The sequence below is a fragment of the Drosophila mauritiana genome, chromosome 2L (genome assembly GCF_004382145.1).
Source record: "Drosophila mauritiana strain mau12 chromosome 2L, ASM438214v1, whole genome shotgun sequence".
Taxonomy (NCBI): Eukaryota; Metazoa; Arthropoda; class Insecta; order Diptera; family Drosophilidae; genus Drosophila; species Drosophila mauritiana.
In genome coordinates, this window is record NC_046667.1 from 12,103,856 (window position 1) to 12,123,719 (window position 19,864).

Below are 19,864 nucleotides of genomic sequence, written 5' to 3' on the forward strand. Positions count from 1 at the left end.
CACAAAGGCAGCCAGAAGCGGTCATCGAATGGCTACAAAAATAAAGAAGCAAAACAGCATCGAAACAATATTTATAAAAAGTTCGAAGACCGAATAACCAAGCTCGCAAATACACTATAATAATCAAATATCCTATTATGATCTTTCGACCAAAAGTTACAACGTCACAATCATAAATAACTTCAACTTTAACCTTGGAAGTTCAACAAATGGAGACCAAAGGCGAGACTTAATCCCTTTATTTCAAAGTTTAAATTCCCAAATAAAATCGGGCACATACGGATTCTAAAAATCAGCATACTCCTTATGAAGGGCATCGAAATGGAGCACAAGAGATATTGCTCGCCCAGCACACAAATGAACCCTTCAAGCGAATGGCAAAAATGAGCAGCTCCCCCTGACTCCTGTCGAAATCCCCTTTTGGCTGCTGGCAGTTTGCCTATTGCAACATCTCCACTCCGCTCCCGCTGCCGCTCCCCCTCCTCCAGCCACATCATCTTCGGTGGGGAGTCTGCCCCTTTTTTTTGCTGCCGCTGCTGCTGCTGCTGCTGCGGAAATTGCGGCGCTCGCGGGCCGGAAGTGTTGCCAACGTAATCGAAACGTGCCCGGGCTCGCAGCTCCTGTCAACGGAGTGGAAGTGGATCGTGGTCAGCGGAGTGGGCATCCACAGGGATTGGGACTCGTGCCGGGGCAGGATGATTATAATGATTTCGCTCATTTGTCGCAGCGGTTGGCTCAACCAATGGCATTAGCTTTTATGACGGTTAATTGTATTTTGTGGCCAGGAAACGTGGTGAAGTGTTGAATTGGCTGTACTGTGGAAAGTGTTTGAGCTGGACAATATACTAGTTGCCTCACTACTATAACTACACTTCAGTATGTCAATGAAATATCAAGACATTCATTATACTGACATAGAAAAGAAAGGACAAGATTTCCTTAAATAAGCCTGTTCTGATCAGAAACTTTCGCTCTACAATAATTTCATTATCGCAACTATTTTCACTTGCAAGTCCGCTTTTCTTGCTACAACTTAATTACATGCACATAATTATTCCTTACGAAACGTCACCGGGTGGCGAAACTCTGTCTCGTGAACGAAAAAAGCTTAGTTGAAAATTCCATTTTAATTTCCGTTTCCGCATCAACATTTTCCGCTTGTCAATTATTGCAAAATTATGCAAATATGCTGCGCGCAGGGCGGGAAAGAAATGTCGAAAATTTGTGCTCATTAAATGCGTCGCCCACAGAGGTTTTCCCCACCCCCCTCGGCGAACTTCCCGTCTGCGATCCTTCCTCCTGGAACCGCCAGGGAGCTTAATTGAATTAAAACATAAAAATTTCTGCACCGCAATAAGTTAACCCCCTTTTGGGCCGTGCCATAAACTTCTCCCATGGGGAAACATATGAACAATTGGAACGGACAGCCCCAAACCAACACACACACACATATGTATATGGCTGTAAGTATGTAATTCGCATTTTAGTGCATTTTGATGGCCGGGAATGAGCATCATAATTTCAGCAGTTTACAACATTTTTTCTCGATTGGCGGCGCTTTAAATTAATTATGAGAAGACCGGCGGAAAGTATGCTATGTGAAATGGTTGCGCCTTCCATGGCACACATGAATTTTCTGCAATAAATATTTATGCAGCTGAGACTGCGAGTTGAAAACGCCCAAACTACTTAACAACACAAACAGATACAAATATGTGAAAAGTTGGCTCCAACTCGTGCAGCACTTCAAAATTGCTGCAGCTGCTGTTGTTGCTGCTGCTGCTGCGTTGATGCTGCTGCGTTGTTGCTGCTGCTGTTGCACATGTGTGCATGCCATTTTCATTTATCAGGCCTCGTGTGAGCTCAGCGCTTAATCTGTACAGTACACACACAGTAATAACAACAGCAGGAGCTGCAACTCATGCCACTTACAGTTGAAAAAACAATAATTTCCTCGACAGCAGGCAAACAATTTGCATTTGTCAATTAAGAAATGGCAGCAAAATTCGAATAACCGATGAAAATTCCAAATGTAGCTCCTACCAAAAGTTGATTTTTAAGTAAAGAGCAGTATTCTATTAATCTGTAATGGAAATCTAATTTATTGCTTAATCACCCACTTTATGCCAAGTGTAATGCGTAAAGACTTTCTCTTGATTATGCATTGTTGTATGCACAGGGTAGCTGGCGTGTTTATGTTATAATTGAAAACGTTAACTGTTTTTAGAGATGGCGGATCGGCAGTGAGGCATCCTACTACCCGCCGAGTCCTTCACATATCCTCAACACCATTGTGCTTAAGGCTGGCTGGCCGCGTCTTATGCTACATTTTAATTGAAACCTGATAGACGAGGAGCTGGGATGTGGCCTAAGTAGCTTAAGATGTGATTAGATCCAGTCTCAGACAAGCTTCATTATAGTGCGCTTTAATTAATTCGTGATTCCATTCAAGATTCAACATTAAACTGCTGCATATAAATTGCTAAGAGAGCTAAGGTCAAGGTAAAACATCTTTCTGATCGACATCCACATTTAATATTTAAGAATGCCCAACTTAAACGCCATTTATGTGGCATTTATTGGTGGACGGGAAATGGGAAGAGGCGGCGGAGGAGCAAAGTCATAGCCATTAGCCAACTTGTTCACATCTGTTTTTACATATGTATTACTTTGCAGCTCGTCCTGAGCCCCTGGCCAAAATGTTCTGAATAATGTTGCATTCCTCCAATTCGAATACCACAACTCGTATTTCCGAGTGTGATTTTGAATGTGTGTTTTGTATAAATCTGGCTGGCGTGTTTAACATTTATCCTTTCGCTTCCCCGCCACTCCGCATGTCCTTATTTTAATTTGCTTCGCATTAGTAGCAAATTCTGCTCCATCCATACTTGCGATATATATGCAAATCTCGGTTGACAACCCTCCGGAGGAATTTCAGCTCCACACATTCACATTCAGTTGGTTTGGTAAAAGTTTTATGCGCTTCATTCGTTTGCACGGATGCCATTGTTCTGGTTAATGCGTTTGACTTTTGTTTGTGGCTTACACCATGTGAGAGTAAAATCGGGGAAGTTAGCTATGGAGAAATCCATGGAAGGTAACAATATATATGAAAACCTTAAAATCTTCAAAATTATGTTATTTTTTGGAGCTAGGAGTTTTTTTTTATATATTTACCAAGAAAAGATACTTCTGCAAACTCTTAGAGAGTGTCCTTATAAACCAGAATATACTTATGCACTATCTTGACGCACTTAAGTGCGTATCATGAGTGCATATGTATGTGAATGAATCCGAAAAGTATGCCAGGGATTTCGGAATCGAGGAGCTTGGCTTGTAAACATTTGCACAAGGCGATTAATTTGTTTATGCCAAACAAACAGAACTTGGGCAAGAGGGGGAATCATTAAGAGCTGTCGATGGTTTTTTCCAAGAGCCAAGAGGCGAGCAATTTAATTGCGATGCAAATTGAATGCAATCTAATGCTTGGCTGACTCCACAGAAAAGCTCTAATAAGATAAAAGATACGCAATTCATGTGTGTGGAAAAAGTAAATTATGCACATGACAAACTTTGCCCGGGGCCAACAATTTTCGGGGGGCCAGAAACCGACTTGACACAAAAGTTGATGTCTCAAGTGTGAAGTGAAATATATGAGGACCCAGTAGATTTGTGCCCCCCACTTGGGCCCCCTTACCCCACCACACACATAAGTGCAGTTTCCGCTTTTGACTGTGCATATAAATCTTAAGACAGTTAACGACATCATATGGCAGAGTTGGCTCCCAAGGATGAACTTACAATGCATATGCCACAGGCGGAAGTCTCCACCTTCCCGCCGATCGCCCCTCATCCTGAAAAATCCCCCCCTGGGGGGTGCAACTGTGCTGCATAATTGTGGGGCGGAAGGCACGAAGAAGGACCGGCGAAACGAAACGAAACGAAAATGTTCGCCCAGCCAGTTGAGGAAACCAATTTGTGGTAATTGTCGTGAAATTGCAATTTCTGCAACTGTAATGGCCCACAGGAATGACACAGAGATGCACCGAAAGTGGGAGCCAGCGGAGGCAGAAGGCAGTGACTTTCCTTGAATGAGATTCCTGCCATTTGGCGGCAGTTTCCACACTCTGGTTTCTTGGCCGCCGCCGAAAAAGGTGAAAATGATAAACTGCCTAAAGCCAAATTAATGCGGAGATTGCGAAGGCAAATAACAGGGCCAATGAAAATTATAAGCTGACTGGATGAAATGCATTAAAATCGAATTTATTTCAGCAACAGCAAGGCTGTGTAACTATAACGGGCATAATTTGGACACCTTTTTAAAGAAGTATTTAAATTAAGCAAATTCTTTAAATACCCTAAAATATGTCTGTAAACTTCAGGCAATTTAGTTGCCAGAACAAAAGGAAATTCTTAAGGGTTTTATTTTTCGCTGGCCTGGACTTTCCCAACGAGCTTTTATCAGCGCTGAAAAAATCACGTGCGCATAAAACTTTCCAATCAGCGATGCCAAATACAAAAGAGGTCCTTAACAAGCTGCTCGAAGGGTGGGAAGACAGGGGAAAAGAGGGGGGAAAACGCGGCAGACTCAGGTGCCTGCAATAAGTTTTAACCTCCTTTTGTCATAGCCCTTTTCCTTCGTGCCACTCGTATCTTCGCTGGCAAAGTTTCAACTTAAAATGGCAAATCCATACAATAAATATATAAAATGTTACTTCTTCTGTCACACCTGAACTAACCTCAAATAAATTTTGCACATGTGCCGGACAGAGACCAAAAAGTGGGCAAATGCCGCACATGGATGTGCTGGTGTGGCAAACAATATCGAGAAAGCGAGGAAGTACTACAACTTGGTATGTATTTAGCACACAGGAATGCCGTGCACCCTGTTTCGAAAAAAGTTTCATCCACAGATAAGACCCATTGCAAACGCCCCCCCATTTGGGCGGCTTGAGTGCGTTCTGAGTGCCTTGGCTGGGGGTCTCCATGGATCACCATCACCTTCTCCGGTGCCAACTCCAGGCGAGAGCAACAATTTCCAATCACTTCCCTTGCAGCGACACCATTTTCTATATTTATACTTTACAACACTGGGGGTTGCCAAGTGGGCCAGGGTAGAACTCGATTCGCCCTGAAATAAAGTATCATTACCAGGAAAAGCCCGCTTTACATACAACATTTTTGAATGCAAGCTAATAATAATTTATATTTTATTTTATTTATATATTTTAAATCCATATGTTAACCACTAAGTTTACTACACTTTCCAACAAATTCTTTATGTCACACTTATTTGCCTTGACAAGTTGCATTTTTGAGCCACCCTATTCCAGAGTTACGGCATCCAAAAGTGGTTTGAACGCACGCTTAGTTTGTTTTTAGGGGAATTCTTATGTGCATTGTATGTGCTGTCTCTGGGAAACTTTAAGCCAAGATAGTGTGTGCTCGAAAGTGTTGCAGAATGAAAAGTTCCTCTTTCTTACTGCTGCAGTTCCCCAGTTCTTGTTGCATTGATTCGATTTGTTGCGATTGCGTTTTTAGTCTTTTGCATGTGCGCTCCCAAAAAAGTTTGCAACACCCCCGCTCCTCACATGGGGACCAAGATAAAGCATAACAATTGCCATGCACAAAAACTTTTCCCTTACAAATGTTCTCGTTTCGATGAGGGGAGAGATCCCAGATCTATGGGAAAACCAAAGGCGAAGGCGATTTATTGGAGCAGTTTAAAGTTGCCTCGCCTTTACTGGTCCCAGCTGCTTACAAAGTTGTTTCCTGATTAATTGCAACCCACTCGTACAAAGGAGCCCCAAAAGAAATTTCCCAAAATATCACTCATTCGCCGGGTGTTGCACAATTTAGGTTAAATACCCGCTGACCGATCGTTAAATGGAGCCCACACGAACACTCATTAATGAATTTAAGTGTCAGTAAGAGTTCATAAAAAAAATCCACCAAACATGTGGTTACCTGTTGTAGGTTAAAGCCAGTCAGTGATGTTAAAAATCGACGATATATTAGCTCTAATGTAATATAAAATATTTTACACCCTTAGCAATAATGACTCTAGAAATCACTGTAGCTATTATTAGTGGATACTCCAAGAAGAGATTTAAAATAAATAGACTTCCCTTTAATAAATGCTTTTTAACTTCAAAATCTGTCTTGAAAACTGTTGTTTTTCCATTCATATGTAATTTTGGACTACCCAAAAGCCTTAAAGCAGTTAAACCCCACAAACATGTACTCATTTCGCGGTTTTAATGACATTTTTATGGTGACCATTACGTTTGCAACTCTCCTCAGTCATTCAGTCAGTCAGTCAGTTCGTTCGTAAATCAGTCAGCAGCCTCAGTTGGTAGTACATTTTTACGGCTCTGAATGAAGCACCGTGCAGGACGTAATAGTAGTTCCTACCACATTGGCAGCCCACTAAGTTGGAGCCTTTAAGCCAAATGTTCGTAGTTGGACGACCTCTTGACCCGCACTCTCCCAACCACAATTGTTATTTATGCTAATTTCAGCACTCTACTTCAACCTGCATTTATTTTATGTTTATTTCTGTAAGCATTCACTGAAAAAACATTCATTCATTTCGCATTTTCCGCTGATGTATTTGCAGAACGTAAACTTTTCGTTGGCATGCTGAACAAAAAGTACACCGAGGCCGATGTGAGGCAGCTCTTCACGGGCCACGGAACCATCGAGGAGTGCACAGTGCTCAGGGATCAGGCTGGTCAGAGCAAGGGCTGCGCCTTCGTCACATTCGCCACAAAGCAGAACGCCATCGGAGCTATTAAGGTAAGCTTTCAAAATGCCCCAAAAAAAGGAGATTCAAATAGTGTTTAGTAATGGGAATTTTCGAAAATGTATGAGAATTAATAGGAAATCCGTTTTAAGTTGTCTTAAATTACGAATTTAAAATATATTCTTTAACAATTTTACAAAGTGTACCAGATCGTTTAACAATTCATAATGGGTTAACAGAACCTTAGCAATGAATAATTGATAAAAGAAATGATTAGCGAATGGCGAAACGATCACCTTAAAGTCACTTTAGCTCTTGAAGCGCAGCATTGCCTTTTGGTCCTGTGGCTAGTGTGGGAAAAACTGTCGCAATGATTAATTGCAGCGGCGGCAAGAGTCGCGCATATAAAACACGTTTCTTCACGGCACACATACCAAAACAGAGTCGGTGACACCGCACACACACACACACATGTACAGGCATACTAGCACAGCTTCATTCCACAATGGCGGCGGCAGCAGCAACAAAAACCGCATGCAACTGCAAACAGGAAGCTGGAACGCAAGCAAGACGCCGCCTCTGGCAGCGGAAGAAGTCAACGGTAATCCTGGCAACCAAGTAACCCCCATCCTGCTTCCTCCACATTCACATTCCGCTCCTGCCACGCCCACTTATAAGCAAACACTCACACACACTCACACCAGCGCACTAGCGGAGACTAATGCAAGTTTTGTGCCGGAAACAGGCAAAATTACAAACTTCCGACAGCCAAACACAAACACATGCAGGGTTGCAGGGTGTGGGAGGAAATGTGCGGGCAGAGCGAGAGCAGGACAGTCCGAGCATGCTGTCTCTGTCCTGTGTATATTGCACATAATTTGTCGCCTTTTGCAAGATGAATGTTGTTGTGGGCGGACTGCCATTATAAAGCCATACATGCACATTGCAGATACACCACACACACACCAACATGGGAGTACGGTCTGAGCAGGCTACAGCATGCCTGAAGGATATTTTCTTTTGCCTATAAAATATACTTGATAAGCTGGCCAGCTCCAAAATAAAACTTAAGACTTCTTAACTGAAAATATAAATTAGTTCTCTCAGTTGGTTTACCTGAATAAATATGCATATACCTAAAAAAGGGAATATTAAGATTATTTCCTTTTACCACAGTTACCACTGTACCTTAACATGTGTGTGTGCCAGCGATTTTAATGCATTTGAAGTCAAATTACGGGATGCTAGGCACGCACACGCCAGCAATAAGCTGGGGCCAAGTGGTCCAAGGATATTAAGCAGGAAAAGGAACCAGGGAGAAGCCTGTCCAGGACCAAATGATTTGGATCGACGCAGTGAAGCAAGGGTTGCAAAGTCATTGCAGTCTATTGACGCCTGAAAGTATGCAGCCCCATGAAATGCAATGCAAAAGCTGTGCAACTTGCCCATCAAAATACGAAGACCCAGGCGAAAGACGCTTCAGCTGAAGCTGCTGGCAAAGTGCATTTAATATTAATGTGCCATGTTTATAGCCCGACAATTTGTTCTCGGCTTCAGCTCCTCCATTAAGTCTCATTCTCTTTACAAAAACCCAAATGAAAGCAAAAAATGCGAACTGGTACGGGTGGGTGGCCAAATGATGATAGCATTTTTCAACGCATGCAGATTTTATTTTTCGCATTCGCCTCGCTAATTTGTCAAGTGGTTGACGCTGAGTTCTGGCCAACTTGGGAATGCGGTTGAGTCTCCAGTGCCCACTGTTGCCCAACGGGTCATTTAACCCGTTTTTTGCTGCCCCAGAGGGAAGTGAGATGTTAGGCCACGCTATGAAAAATGACTGAGGATTAGTAGGTGACTTGGGAATGGTCCAAGTAAAAAATGTTTAAGAAATGAAGTGTTTTCAAGTGTCAAGAAGCTAGGTTGGAAAACCAGCAAAAATAATGTAGGAAAACTAAGAAACTTTGGTATTAATCTTTTTTATTGCGTTTTACCATTTTTTATACCATACGCATAAAATTTAAAGCTTTAATACACGACGTTTAATATTCTATCAACAATTCTTTTGAAAAGTTACACCAAGATTCTAAAAAAAACATAACAATAATATACTTAGTAGTCAATGGACTGGGAACAAAGGAAAATCCTGAAACTGTCCTGATAAAATCCTTTAACACTTACTTCTCTCAGGTGTCCTTGATGCAAAACCACGACAACTTCTATACAAGCACCACCCACAAATTCGCGGCATTTAGGGGTCGAAAACAGTTTTGATAAGTTTTATGGCAGCGGCAAGTCGGCTTACAGCATCAGAATAATGACGCGCACTTAAGCCGCCTCCGCATGTCCACCCGGCCATCAAACCACCCACTCAACCAACCACCCATCCAGCCATGCCCCCCCAACATCATACCCCCCAGATAGTTTAGGCCACACAGCCATTTGTCCGCTTAGGCGACTTAATTTACACCTTTCTGCTAAGCCCGAAAACAAACAAAATGGCGCGGGAACGGGAATGGGAATGGGGCCGAGAATCTGGGAGGCTGGCAACTCTGGGCGCGTCACGAAAACCAGGCCAAACATTTAGCGAAGGCATTTAGACTGCGGTCTGATGAGGGGCTGACGGGCATTGGGGCATTCGAGGGAGGGGTTTGGCAAGCCACTTTACTTATTTTCCGGTTTATGTAGACTTTATCATTGAAACTCAGCCGGGGCCATGGCGACCGGGCCGAAACTTCCGCTCAATTGTGGCGACGGTGGCAACTCTGACCTGCATCCTATCCTGCATCCCATTCGCCTGTATCGTGGCAGCCACCAGAAGTGCTCTTTAATTACATTGGCTATAATTCTTGCGGCTCTGGCGCGACTTTTATGGCCGGCGCATTGTTTTGCCCCACCCCGTTCACCAGCCATCGCGACACTGCTGCTCTTGGCTACAAAGTAATTAGGGAAATTTCCGAGTTTTTAAACAGGTCGCTATGGCTGCACAGTTGAAGCTGAGTTTTCCACAGAGTGAGGTGGCTGGATTTTTTGGCCTGCAAGAGCGTGAAAGAAAGAATGATTTAAAATTATGAAACGATATAAAATATGACTATTTGGTAATTTATTTATAATTTGTTTATCCAATTTACGTTATACATTTTTAAAGAACGGCAACACTGCGGATGAGTAATATAATCTAAGTCACGAAATTTGCAAGGTGAACGTCGAGTTGGCTCACAAAGTATACCAAGTATTACAGAAGAAGTCTTTTAAAGTCACAAATGTTTAGAGTAGTAAACCACACCTAATGTCTAGAACACAGCTCTTTTGGTGCCAACTCTGCGTATTAGTAATAAGAATAAATAAACATTGTGTATACGCCAGGTGTGCAAACTAGAAACCTTAAACAAATAATTAAAATTCAAAATTATATTATATATTATTACAGTTACAAACAATATTGTATTATTAATTATTATGATTATTTCCTATACTTTTCAGGCCCTCCATCAAAGTCAGACCATGGAAGGCTGTTCAGCTCCGCTGGTTGTGAAATTCGCCGACACGCAAAAGGAAAAAGACCAAAAGAAGATGCAGCAGATACACGCATTCTGTGGCATCAATACACCGAGCGGTGCGACAGCAGGTGCGGCCACGCCCACCATTAATGCCGCAACGGCTCTAATAGCCGCTCCGCCCTCAGCGGGACGTACCAATCCGTCCATGGCGGCCGCACTGGCGGCAGTGCCTCAGGTTCAGCAGGCTGGTTCTGCAGCAACGGCACCAACCACCCTCGTTCCCCTGAACTCCACCAGCGCCCTCAGTGCGTCGTTGACGCCCAATCTCCTAGCCACCAATGCCGCCCACCAGGGGGCGGCAGCAGCGGCCGCCTATTTGGGGGCAGATCCCGCTGCGGCGGCCCACCTTCAGCTGTACCAACAACTACACGGATACGGACTGAGTCCGGCACACTATCTGCCAGGTGAGTGGATTCGGCGAAATAGGTTCCAGCCTAGGTTACTCCGTTAGGCCTCGTCCTTCTAGTCACCCCCTAAGACTTTTCTCCCGCTCCCAAAACAACCTTGAACCTAGTCAAAATGAAACCGTATTGATCAGTTTTAGTCACAGACACAGATTAAATCCAAAGCGTTGCATCTTCCTTTCTACAAATCTCGCTATCTATCCGTAACTATTCATTCAATCTGTCCTCGTTTCCTGCACACATCTGCTCGTTGTTTACTGCGTGTGTTCTACTCTTTGTTTATTCCTAATTTTTCCAATCGCGCACTTTTTATGTGTTTTTTATTGCAACCCAACGGAATAAAACATTTTAATTTTACACATTTTCACTACCCTGTTGTTCTCATTCCTTTGAAAGTTTATCGATTTCAAAGGCAATTAAATTGTGAATTTTCAGCATCAAAATATTTCTTATGGCTTCTACGAAAAATTTGAATGAGCGGCCTGTTAATTATTCAATATATGTGTGGTTTTCTATGTGTGCGTAATAAAATTGTGAAAAGCTTATAAAAATAATAACCTCATTTGCAGCAAACAGTGATTCTATCAACACCAAATATGAAAAGTTTATGTGTCATTAAAGTGCTTTAAGAGGTCACTTAACATTATTAAATCCACTTCATTAGGTTGGTAAAATATTCCATAATTAAATGAAAAGAAAACATAATTTGTCTCTTATTTAATGATGTGTTCACCGCACGTAACTTTCTTATATACCATATTTTTCCAACGTAGTCTATAAATCAGTTAAACTGGAAATTAAGCTTGAACAGCGGGAATGTAAAAAATTTTAGTTTACTAGATAAACGACATTCATAATCCCCAAGCTCAGTTTGCTGCAGTCATTTGTTTTGACACAACAAAACGGCTAAAATCACTCCGTTTTTTTTCACCCCCAACTTTATTTATAAGATTTAAGCTAGGCAAAAAAAGGGGGAAGAATTCAGCAACAACTGTCAAATAATTAATTTCAATTTAAGCAACAAAATTTGCATAAATGCAGCCGACAGGGACGGAAGACAAAGTAAACCGGAAAAGTTGTGAGTAGGAGGGAAAGGATAGGCGGCCCAGCTCTTCAGCTGCCTGATGAATAAAACAAAAACATTGTAATAGGATTAAAAGGTGGACAACGACAATGACGAGATGACACGATGATGAGGATGATGGGCCCAGACGGGTTTCCAGATTTCTGGCGTCCAGGCAAACGTGTTGCATATGCAACGCCGCTTCATTAGAATGACCGACGTGCCACGCCCACCCCGCCCACCGGCCAGTCTCGACGGGAACGTGGACATTTTGCGCATAACAAATCAAGCTCGAGAGCTTGAACAAACAGCAAAAGCCACCGGCGGGGGGGAAAAATGAAATAAAAGGGGGAATCACAGACAACCAAATGTTGAGCGGCGCGTGATGTAATCGCACAAAGCGCAAAAAATCTGCCACTGAAATGGGGACTTTGAGGTGGATGAGATGCTCTAACAAAAATAAAGTATTTGTTTATGTATAAACAAATAAAAATAAGTTACTCAACCAATTTGGAGTGAAATCAATATATTTCTGTAAAACATTTATGAAGCTTACAAGCTCATTACTTAATTGCTGAAATATATTAGTTACAAATAGTAGATGGCAGACCGGAAAAGTCGAAAGCCATCCCATAGCTGACACATCCACCGAAGAAACAGGATATACGAAAGGGAATCGGACTGGGCAAAAGTGACAAAAGAAGGAGGAGGCGGTGGCCACCGGTGGACGGCAGTAACCGTAACAGTGGGTACAGTGGGGGCAACTGCTGGGCAGTTAGGGGAACTTAGAGCGACGACGTATGCCACTTGAATAACAAATGACGTTTTTAAATGCCAGATCCAGGCGCTAGACGTTGGTCGAAGGGGTCAACAAGGACTCGACGACTCCGCACTGTGATGGCCAGCAAATGTATGGAACGTGTCCTGTGCGCTCCTTCGCTTCTTTATTTTTTCTATATTTAAGTGCCGAATGAAGCCGTTAAGTGGATGCGGCAGACCCGTAAACGTTTGCTGATTTGACCACTTTCGGGTAGCCGGAGATTGCACAAAACATTATATAATTGTGACTTTTTCGAGTAGAGACCTATTATATGTGGGATAAAAAGACAAGAAAAAAAATATGTGGCCATTTTCAACTAGAACTATAACCTAATTATGAACAGAGATAAGTAAACAAAGCTTAAAGTTTTAAAAACTTCTCTTAGATGAGTGAAAATACAAAGGAAAAGGAAAAAACGTCTTCGTCTACCGTTTTCCCTGCTTTTCTTTGCCCATTTTCCGACTTGCAATTTTTATAAGACTTTGCCAAAGGCCCCAAGGGCAAAAGGCAGCATCAAAGGTGGCCGAAAAGAAGGGGCGTCCCATATACACATACATAGTGTATGGTAAAAAAGACTGCCCCAATAGCCCGAGGTCTGGCAGGTAAACAAATGCAATTCCAATGTGGCAACAGCAAGAACCTAAAGTTATCCGCAGGTGAGAACACTTAAAGTTTTATTATGCCCACAAAAGCGGGGGTTGCCCGAGGGGGCGTGGCACCCAGGAATGGGAAAACTATGCAACAACACACACACATAGAATATAAAACCATCCACTGGCAGCTCATTCAAAGCGAGGAAGCAATTTGAAAAATATTCCTTAAATATGCTAGACAATGCTCAGCTCCTTATGTGAATGTCTGTGCTCATCTGTATCCCTCGCACACATACCACACCTGCCTGCTCCCCCTACCCCCCTCTCTCTCTTACCCTCTATCTTCCTCTCTTTCTGTCTCTGTGTGTGTATTTAGGATTCTTGTTTTGTGTAGAACAGCTTTCAATCTTTTGCCAGCGCCGCCAAGTATGCAATATAAAAGAATAACTGAAACCGGAAACGGGAAATGGAGGTTTTTTCATTTCCTGTTTCCTTCCGCTAGCGTTCCTAGATTTTTAATTACTTTATGCAATTAATATACATAATTTTATATAGTTTATGTCTAACTGCATTCGATTGATTTGAATTTATGTCTTTGCATTTATATGTTTGATTTTTATTACTTTTTTATTGATACCTACGTATTTTTGCATCTTCAAAATTGATTTCCTATTTTTGGTTTTATCTTTTACAATTTACATTTTAAATTCATATTTTATTATTGGAACTTTTCTATTTATCAAAAATTTGCGTTATTATTGCTATTCAGTTTTTACTTTTAATTTTAAATTGTGTAGTTTATATTCCATTTTATGTTTCCCATTTTCATTTTGTTTTTGTTTCTCCCTCCCCTCTTTGTTTATTTTCATGTTTCGTTACTTTTTAATTTTTATTTCTTTTGATTTGTATGTATTTACATGAATTAAAACACAAAAAAAACAAAACCAAAAAAATTAAATCAAAATTAATTTTTTATAATTTTTTTGTATATGTAAATAATCCAATTGGGTGTGTGTTTTCTTCTATGTTTTTTATATAAATATTCGTTGAACATTATTTGGTATGTCTATGATTGACTCTGTGGTCATGTACAAAAAAAAAACAAAACAATCAATCAACTCAATCAACCAACTCAACCAAAACCTTAAACCATAAACCAACCAACTCAAACTGTACAAAACAAAACAAAAAAATAACTATGGAAAATCAGGACTAAATTTCCACCACCCACCGGAAAACAGTGCCCACCACAGCCAGCACAGTCCCGGCATCGGCGGCGCATCAGCAGCATCTCTATCGGCTGCAGCAGCCACAGCAGCATCTAACCCACTTGGCGGCGCACCACCACCCACACCCACATCCACAAGTGCCGCCGGGCATGCTGCTGGCGCTGGACTGCTCGCCGCTCCATCCATGTCTATGCAGAATCTGGTAGCCCTACTAGCCACGCCCACCGCCCACCACCAGCTGTCCCTCCACCACAGCAGCAGCAGCAGCAGCGGCCACAACAACGGCAGCAGCAGCGCCACCAGCGGCCTCCACAACCAGCGGCTGACCTTCGCGGCCGCCCCACCACCACCCATCGCGACCACCTACAACATGCCGCAGCTAATCGGTCACTCGGCCACGCCCACCCAGCAGGGGGGCGGGAGCCAATCGCTGACCTTCAATGCGCTGTGTAAGTAGATCATTTCAAAGGATATTATTTGGATATTATTTTGAGGCAAGAAAATTAAAGTAAGAAAGGGCACACGAAATTTTGAATTTCAGATATCTCAAGAAGTTTGAAAATATATATCAGTATCTATGTATGGTTTTTGGGACAATCTGTTCTTTTCTTGTCCTTGTATGTGTTCTGTACATCTCGTTTGTGTTCTACTGTTCTGTTGTGTATTGTAATCAAAACAGAGTATTACCTCTGGCACTTAACCACACTAACTAAAAGCGGTATTATCCTGACTAATATAACCATCTGCCAAATGCATGAGCCTACAACCTCGCCCTGCCATATCCAATCCTATTTTTAACTAAAGTACTAATTCTACACAAAACTCGTTTTAGTTGATGTTGCAGGTGATTATCTACGAATTTTAGTGGCTATATATTATAGTTAGTTTACACCAAAACAAACTCTGCCATATTTATATATTTACTTATCCTTTTTTGATCAGTTGATTACAATTTTCGGCTAAATTTATGTGTGAAAATTTCTAGTTCGGAATACTCGTTTTACCACTTATGTTTGCATTTTTACGTTCTGACCATCTCTGTCAATAAAACAAAATGATTTTTTTTTAACAAACAAAGCAAAGTTAAATTGATAAAACAGGAAAATGGTAGGAAACCAGCGCACCCTGAAAAAAATCAAGTCCGTGTTACTGACAACAATGAATAAATGGTGCCTCATACAATACAGACATGATTGCATTGAAAACAAAATAAAAGAAAAAATGTAATAAAAAAACACCAAAGCGGAAAATATGAAAACAATATGAAAGGGGAAGATTTGCGAAGGGGGAAGCGTAAAATTTACTTGTAGCAGAAATCCTATATTAAAAAACAGCGTACAAAGGGTTTTTATAAAAATGTTAGAAATTCGGAGATTGTGCAATTGAAATATAACATCTTGATTTTAAATTTTCTAAAACAAAGTAGGCATTATAAATCTAGTCAAAATAAAATGCAGGAGTCTACATACACTTAAAGCACAATTGGTAAGATACAAACGATTCATGATTCAGTAATAAATTTGAGAGCGTTTTTTTTTTTGCGTTGCCAACTGCAATTAGCCTTTCAATTAGCAACTTTTATGGATTTATAAATTTCTTCTATACTGCTACACGCCAAATGGGAATAATGCAAAAGCCAATAAGTTCAATCACAAAATGCAATAAAATAAAATTAAAAACCAAAGGAAAGTAATAAATTTGTTGTAGATTATGCAAAAATAACAACAATTTTGGGCAATGCACAAAGCAAACTGCAGGGGCGCCTCGGAATTGTTGTTTTTCCATGGGCTGGCAGGCTCAATTAAAAAACAGGCGCCACGCGGGGAAACCCGAACAACAAAGGCTAACCAATTTTTCCGTGATACACAAACAAAAAGGAAAAAAAAAATAATATAAAATTTAATAATGAAAGAAACAGGGCCACAAAAAGGGTATAAAAAAAAGCACGAAATGCCTGAGCACAATGTGCGAAAAGAAAAACTAAAAATAATCATAAATAAAGGAGCGAGATCTCATATGCGTTAAGTCAACTTGGGTTCGTTTATTGTTCAGAAATGGTGTACTCGTGCATATTTGCATACATATTTCTCTGTGTCTGTTTGTGTGTGTGTGTATGTGTGTGTTTTTGTGTATGTGTTTGTCCATGTCCCTTCTTGTAAGTGGTTGTTTGTGGAAAATTTGTTCTATGGGAAAACGAAATAACTATTTACATACATCTTTTCAGTTGTTCAAAGTAAATATTTGTAGTTAATAATTTTAATTGGATCGTCCAATATTTTAGGGCCTCCAAATGCCGCCGACCCCTATTCATCCTCCCTGAGCGGACTGACAAATGGAGCCGCCTACGGAGCCGCATCTCAACCCCTGACCGCCAGCGCCCTTCAAGCGGCAGCTGCCGGCGTGGTTGGCAAGCAGATCGAGGGTAAGCTTAAATACAATTTAAAAAATTAATTAAATATTTAAATAAAAAACGACATCTTTACAACAAAAAAGAGCACATACTTTATAAATGTGTCTAGAAGTACGCCACATTACCTGCTCTTTCAAGATTTTTAATGTATTCATCTATGCAATAAATCAATTAAATCAATTAAATAACACTTTTGTTACCCTTGAATTTATATTTATTAATACTAAATAAATATGACTTTCTCCAACCAGGTCCCGATGGCAGCAATCTTTTCATTTATCACCTACCTCAGGAGTTCATTGACACAGATCTCGCGTCGACGTTCCTACCCTTCGGCAATGTCCTTTCGGCCAAGGTGTTCATCGATAAGCAGACCAACCTGTCGAAGTGCTTCGGCTTTGTGTCCTACGATAATCCCCACTCGGCCAACGCCGCAATCCAGGCGATGCATGGCTTTCAAATCGGCACCAAGCGGCTGAAGGTCCAACTTAAACGTTCCAAGGATGCGGCTAAGCCGTACTAGGCAGCTAAGAAATGGGCTAAAATGGCTTAAATGGGCGTGGCCATGGAGGAACCCAGCACACCAGCAATTCACAAGTAATGGAATGAAACTAGTTTAAACAATTGTGCCTTTTATGCAACGTTCTGAAACCAAAGGACCAATTACAAAAATGTATCTGATAAGTGAACACACAACTAAAGATAAATAGAAAGCTTACAAATAAAGTTCTCGAGTGCACAAAAACGAACCGCAAAAATCAACCCTACCAAAGAAGTAGCTTAAAAGTTGCATCCCTCTTGTAATCACATTTGCTGAATACCATCAACATTTTCATTAAATCTACCTAACTATTCAACGTGGTCGGCAAACAAATCCTACAGAATAAAAACTAAATGCATGAAATACAGAAATTGTTAACTGCGTTGTGGCGCCAAAGTATTTTTCAAAGCCAAATAGTTAAGCAAACAGAAGAGTAAAATCAATAATGAAGAGGAAATGTAACTTGTGCACCAACCAAGAGATAAAACTTAGAAAAATAATATCTAGATTAAATTTAAGAAAATAAATATTATAATAAAATAAAGCGGGGCGCAGTCCAACGTAAAAAACATTCGAAATTCCGCTCGTAGTGAGAAACATTTAAGGAGATAGCTAAAAATAATTCAACTAAAGTAAATTAAAAAAATAAAAACATTTTGAAACCCAAGTGAAAAACTGAACAACTAACTAATTCATACAGCTAAACAAAAATGAAGCTGATGAAGCTTATTTTAAACTTATATTGTAATCATACGAAAATCTTAACCCAAAACTTAAATTTATTATATTTGTACTTAAAATGTTCTTGATGTTAGAGGGCAAAATTAAATTGAATAAAATCAGACAAATAAATGTAAAATGTAATGTAGTCTGTAATTAGTTTAACATTTTACTGAAAGGTATAGAAAACATACATAAAGTCAAGCGGTTTCAAAGATTTACAAATAAAACATATTTAAAAACATACGTAACAGTTTTTGATTTTTAATCCTTTTCTGTCTAAAAAGTTGGTTCAGTTTTAGCAATAAAGTTGGTTATGGTAATGGTTATGTGGCAGTTATTTGAAATACAGGATACAGTTAAGATTGCGAAGTCGGCTTAAAGAATTTCAACCAGCTTCCTAGCAGCCCGATATGTGCAAGTTGAGGGAGATCTTATCACATTTATGCTATTGTACATGCATTCTTTATGCGCCAACTGACAACTCAACTGGCGCTGATAGCTGCGGACCAGAAGGCCAGGATGTTTGAGTGGGTGGGGCAGTGTGTGGGTAGTTGGAATCCAGCTACGACTGCCATAAATCAAAAGCATCCTGCGCTGGCTGGGAGTCCTTAAACTCCAACCCACTCCATTCTTGCACTCCTTCTCCTGCTGCAATTCAAATGTTGGCGTTAACGCATGAAATATGCATATGCTAGGAGTCGCCGAATGTGCAGCTGTTGTCTGGATCTTCTTTTTTTCACCTGGTACCTGTGAGCAGAGTTCGATTCAACAAGAATGCCCACAGCCAACGGAAAAACTGTAAATCTATGGTAAAAACTCTCTTTTTATTTATTTATATTTGATTTATATATATCAATAATGAATGGTTTCATTGCCACATAATAACATTAATAACATAAATAAAAGAAAGCTAGTTCTGGCAAGCCGAAGTTTGTGTATGCAGTAATTATATATGTCGGAGCACAATTATTATTCTCCATTTCGCGCAGCGAGTTTCGAATGCACCGAAGTTCTACACACAATTAATTTGTGTCACTCACTTCTTCTCCGTGCTAACCTTCGAACCACACTCGGCGACAGCGACCACACGCTGCCACCGCGCTGTAACAGGAGATGCCAAAGCTACAAAAATACAGCCGACCAATAGCAACGCAGTATGCAATATTGTAATATGATGAAATACCAATGATTTCCCGAAATGATGAAATTACTGTAGTTCTGGAATATTCTAACACATAATACAATATGCTGACATACCAATGATTTCCCCGAGCTGATGGAATTATTATTCTTGTGAAATATTCTAGCACATCCACCAGCTTACAAAAGTATGCGCCGACACGGCCATCCTGACCTTTACACGTCCTCGTGAAATATTACCAAAATGATTCGTTCTCTACAATTTTATTGCAAAACTATTTTTACATCATTTTAAAATAAATATTAGCCAATTGACAAATCAAATATCCAAATTTAAATTTCCGATAAAAATTTCTTTTCTTTAACATAATTCATTTTCTTCTTATTCATATGTAATGCGCAACACGCCATGATCAAGACATTTGCCTTGCACTTGTGCTTACATTATACTTAAAAATTTCATTATTAGCCCTTCAGGCATCCATACTGTCTCTTTCAACAGCTTCAATAATTTCGCTACTGTCTCTTTCAACAGCTTCAACAATTTCGCTACTGTCTCTTTCAACAGCTTCAACAAATTCGCTACTGTCTCTTTCAACAGCTTCAATAATTTCGCTACTGTCTCTTTCAACAGCTTCA

At 40.5% G+C, this 19,864-nt stretch overlaps 1 protein-coding gene across 10 annotated transcripts in view; it reads left to right on the forward strand.

Moving 5' to 3' along the window:
* LOC117137718 (CUGBP Elav-like family member 1) overlaps positions 1-18,310 on the forward strand; it is a 52,749-nt gene extending 34,439 nt beyond the window's left edge. For 4 of the 10 annotated variants that reach the window (XM_033299348.1, XM_033299337.1, XM_033299328.1 and 1 more), the window contains exons 3-7: positions 6,620-6,798; positions 10,226-10,706; positions 14,393-14,860; positions 16,693-16,833; positions 17,073-18,309. In XM_033299348.1, coding sequence (XP_033155239.1) covers positions 6,620-6,798; positions 10,226-10,706; positions 14,393-14,860; positions 16,693-16,833; positions 17,073-17,344 — 1,541 coding nt within the window. In that variant the 3' untranslated portion in view covers positions 17,345-18,309. Of the gene's footprint in view, positions 1-6,619; positions 6,799-10,225; positions 10,707-14,392; positions 14,861-16,692; positions 16,834-17,072 lie in introns of those variants that run through there. The other 6 variants (XM_033299303.1, XM_033299294.1, XM_033299367.1 and 3 more) reach the window with 5 other exon arrangements.
* The last annotated feature ends 1,554 nt before the right edge of the window (positions 18,311-19,864 follow it).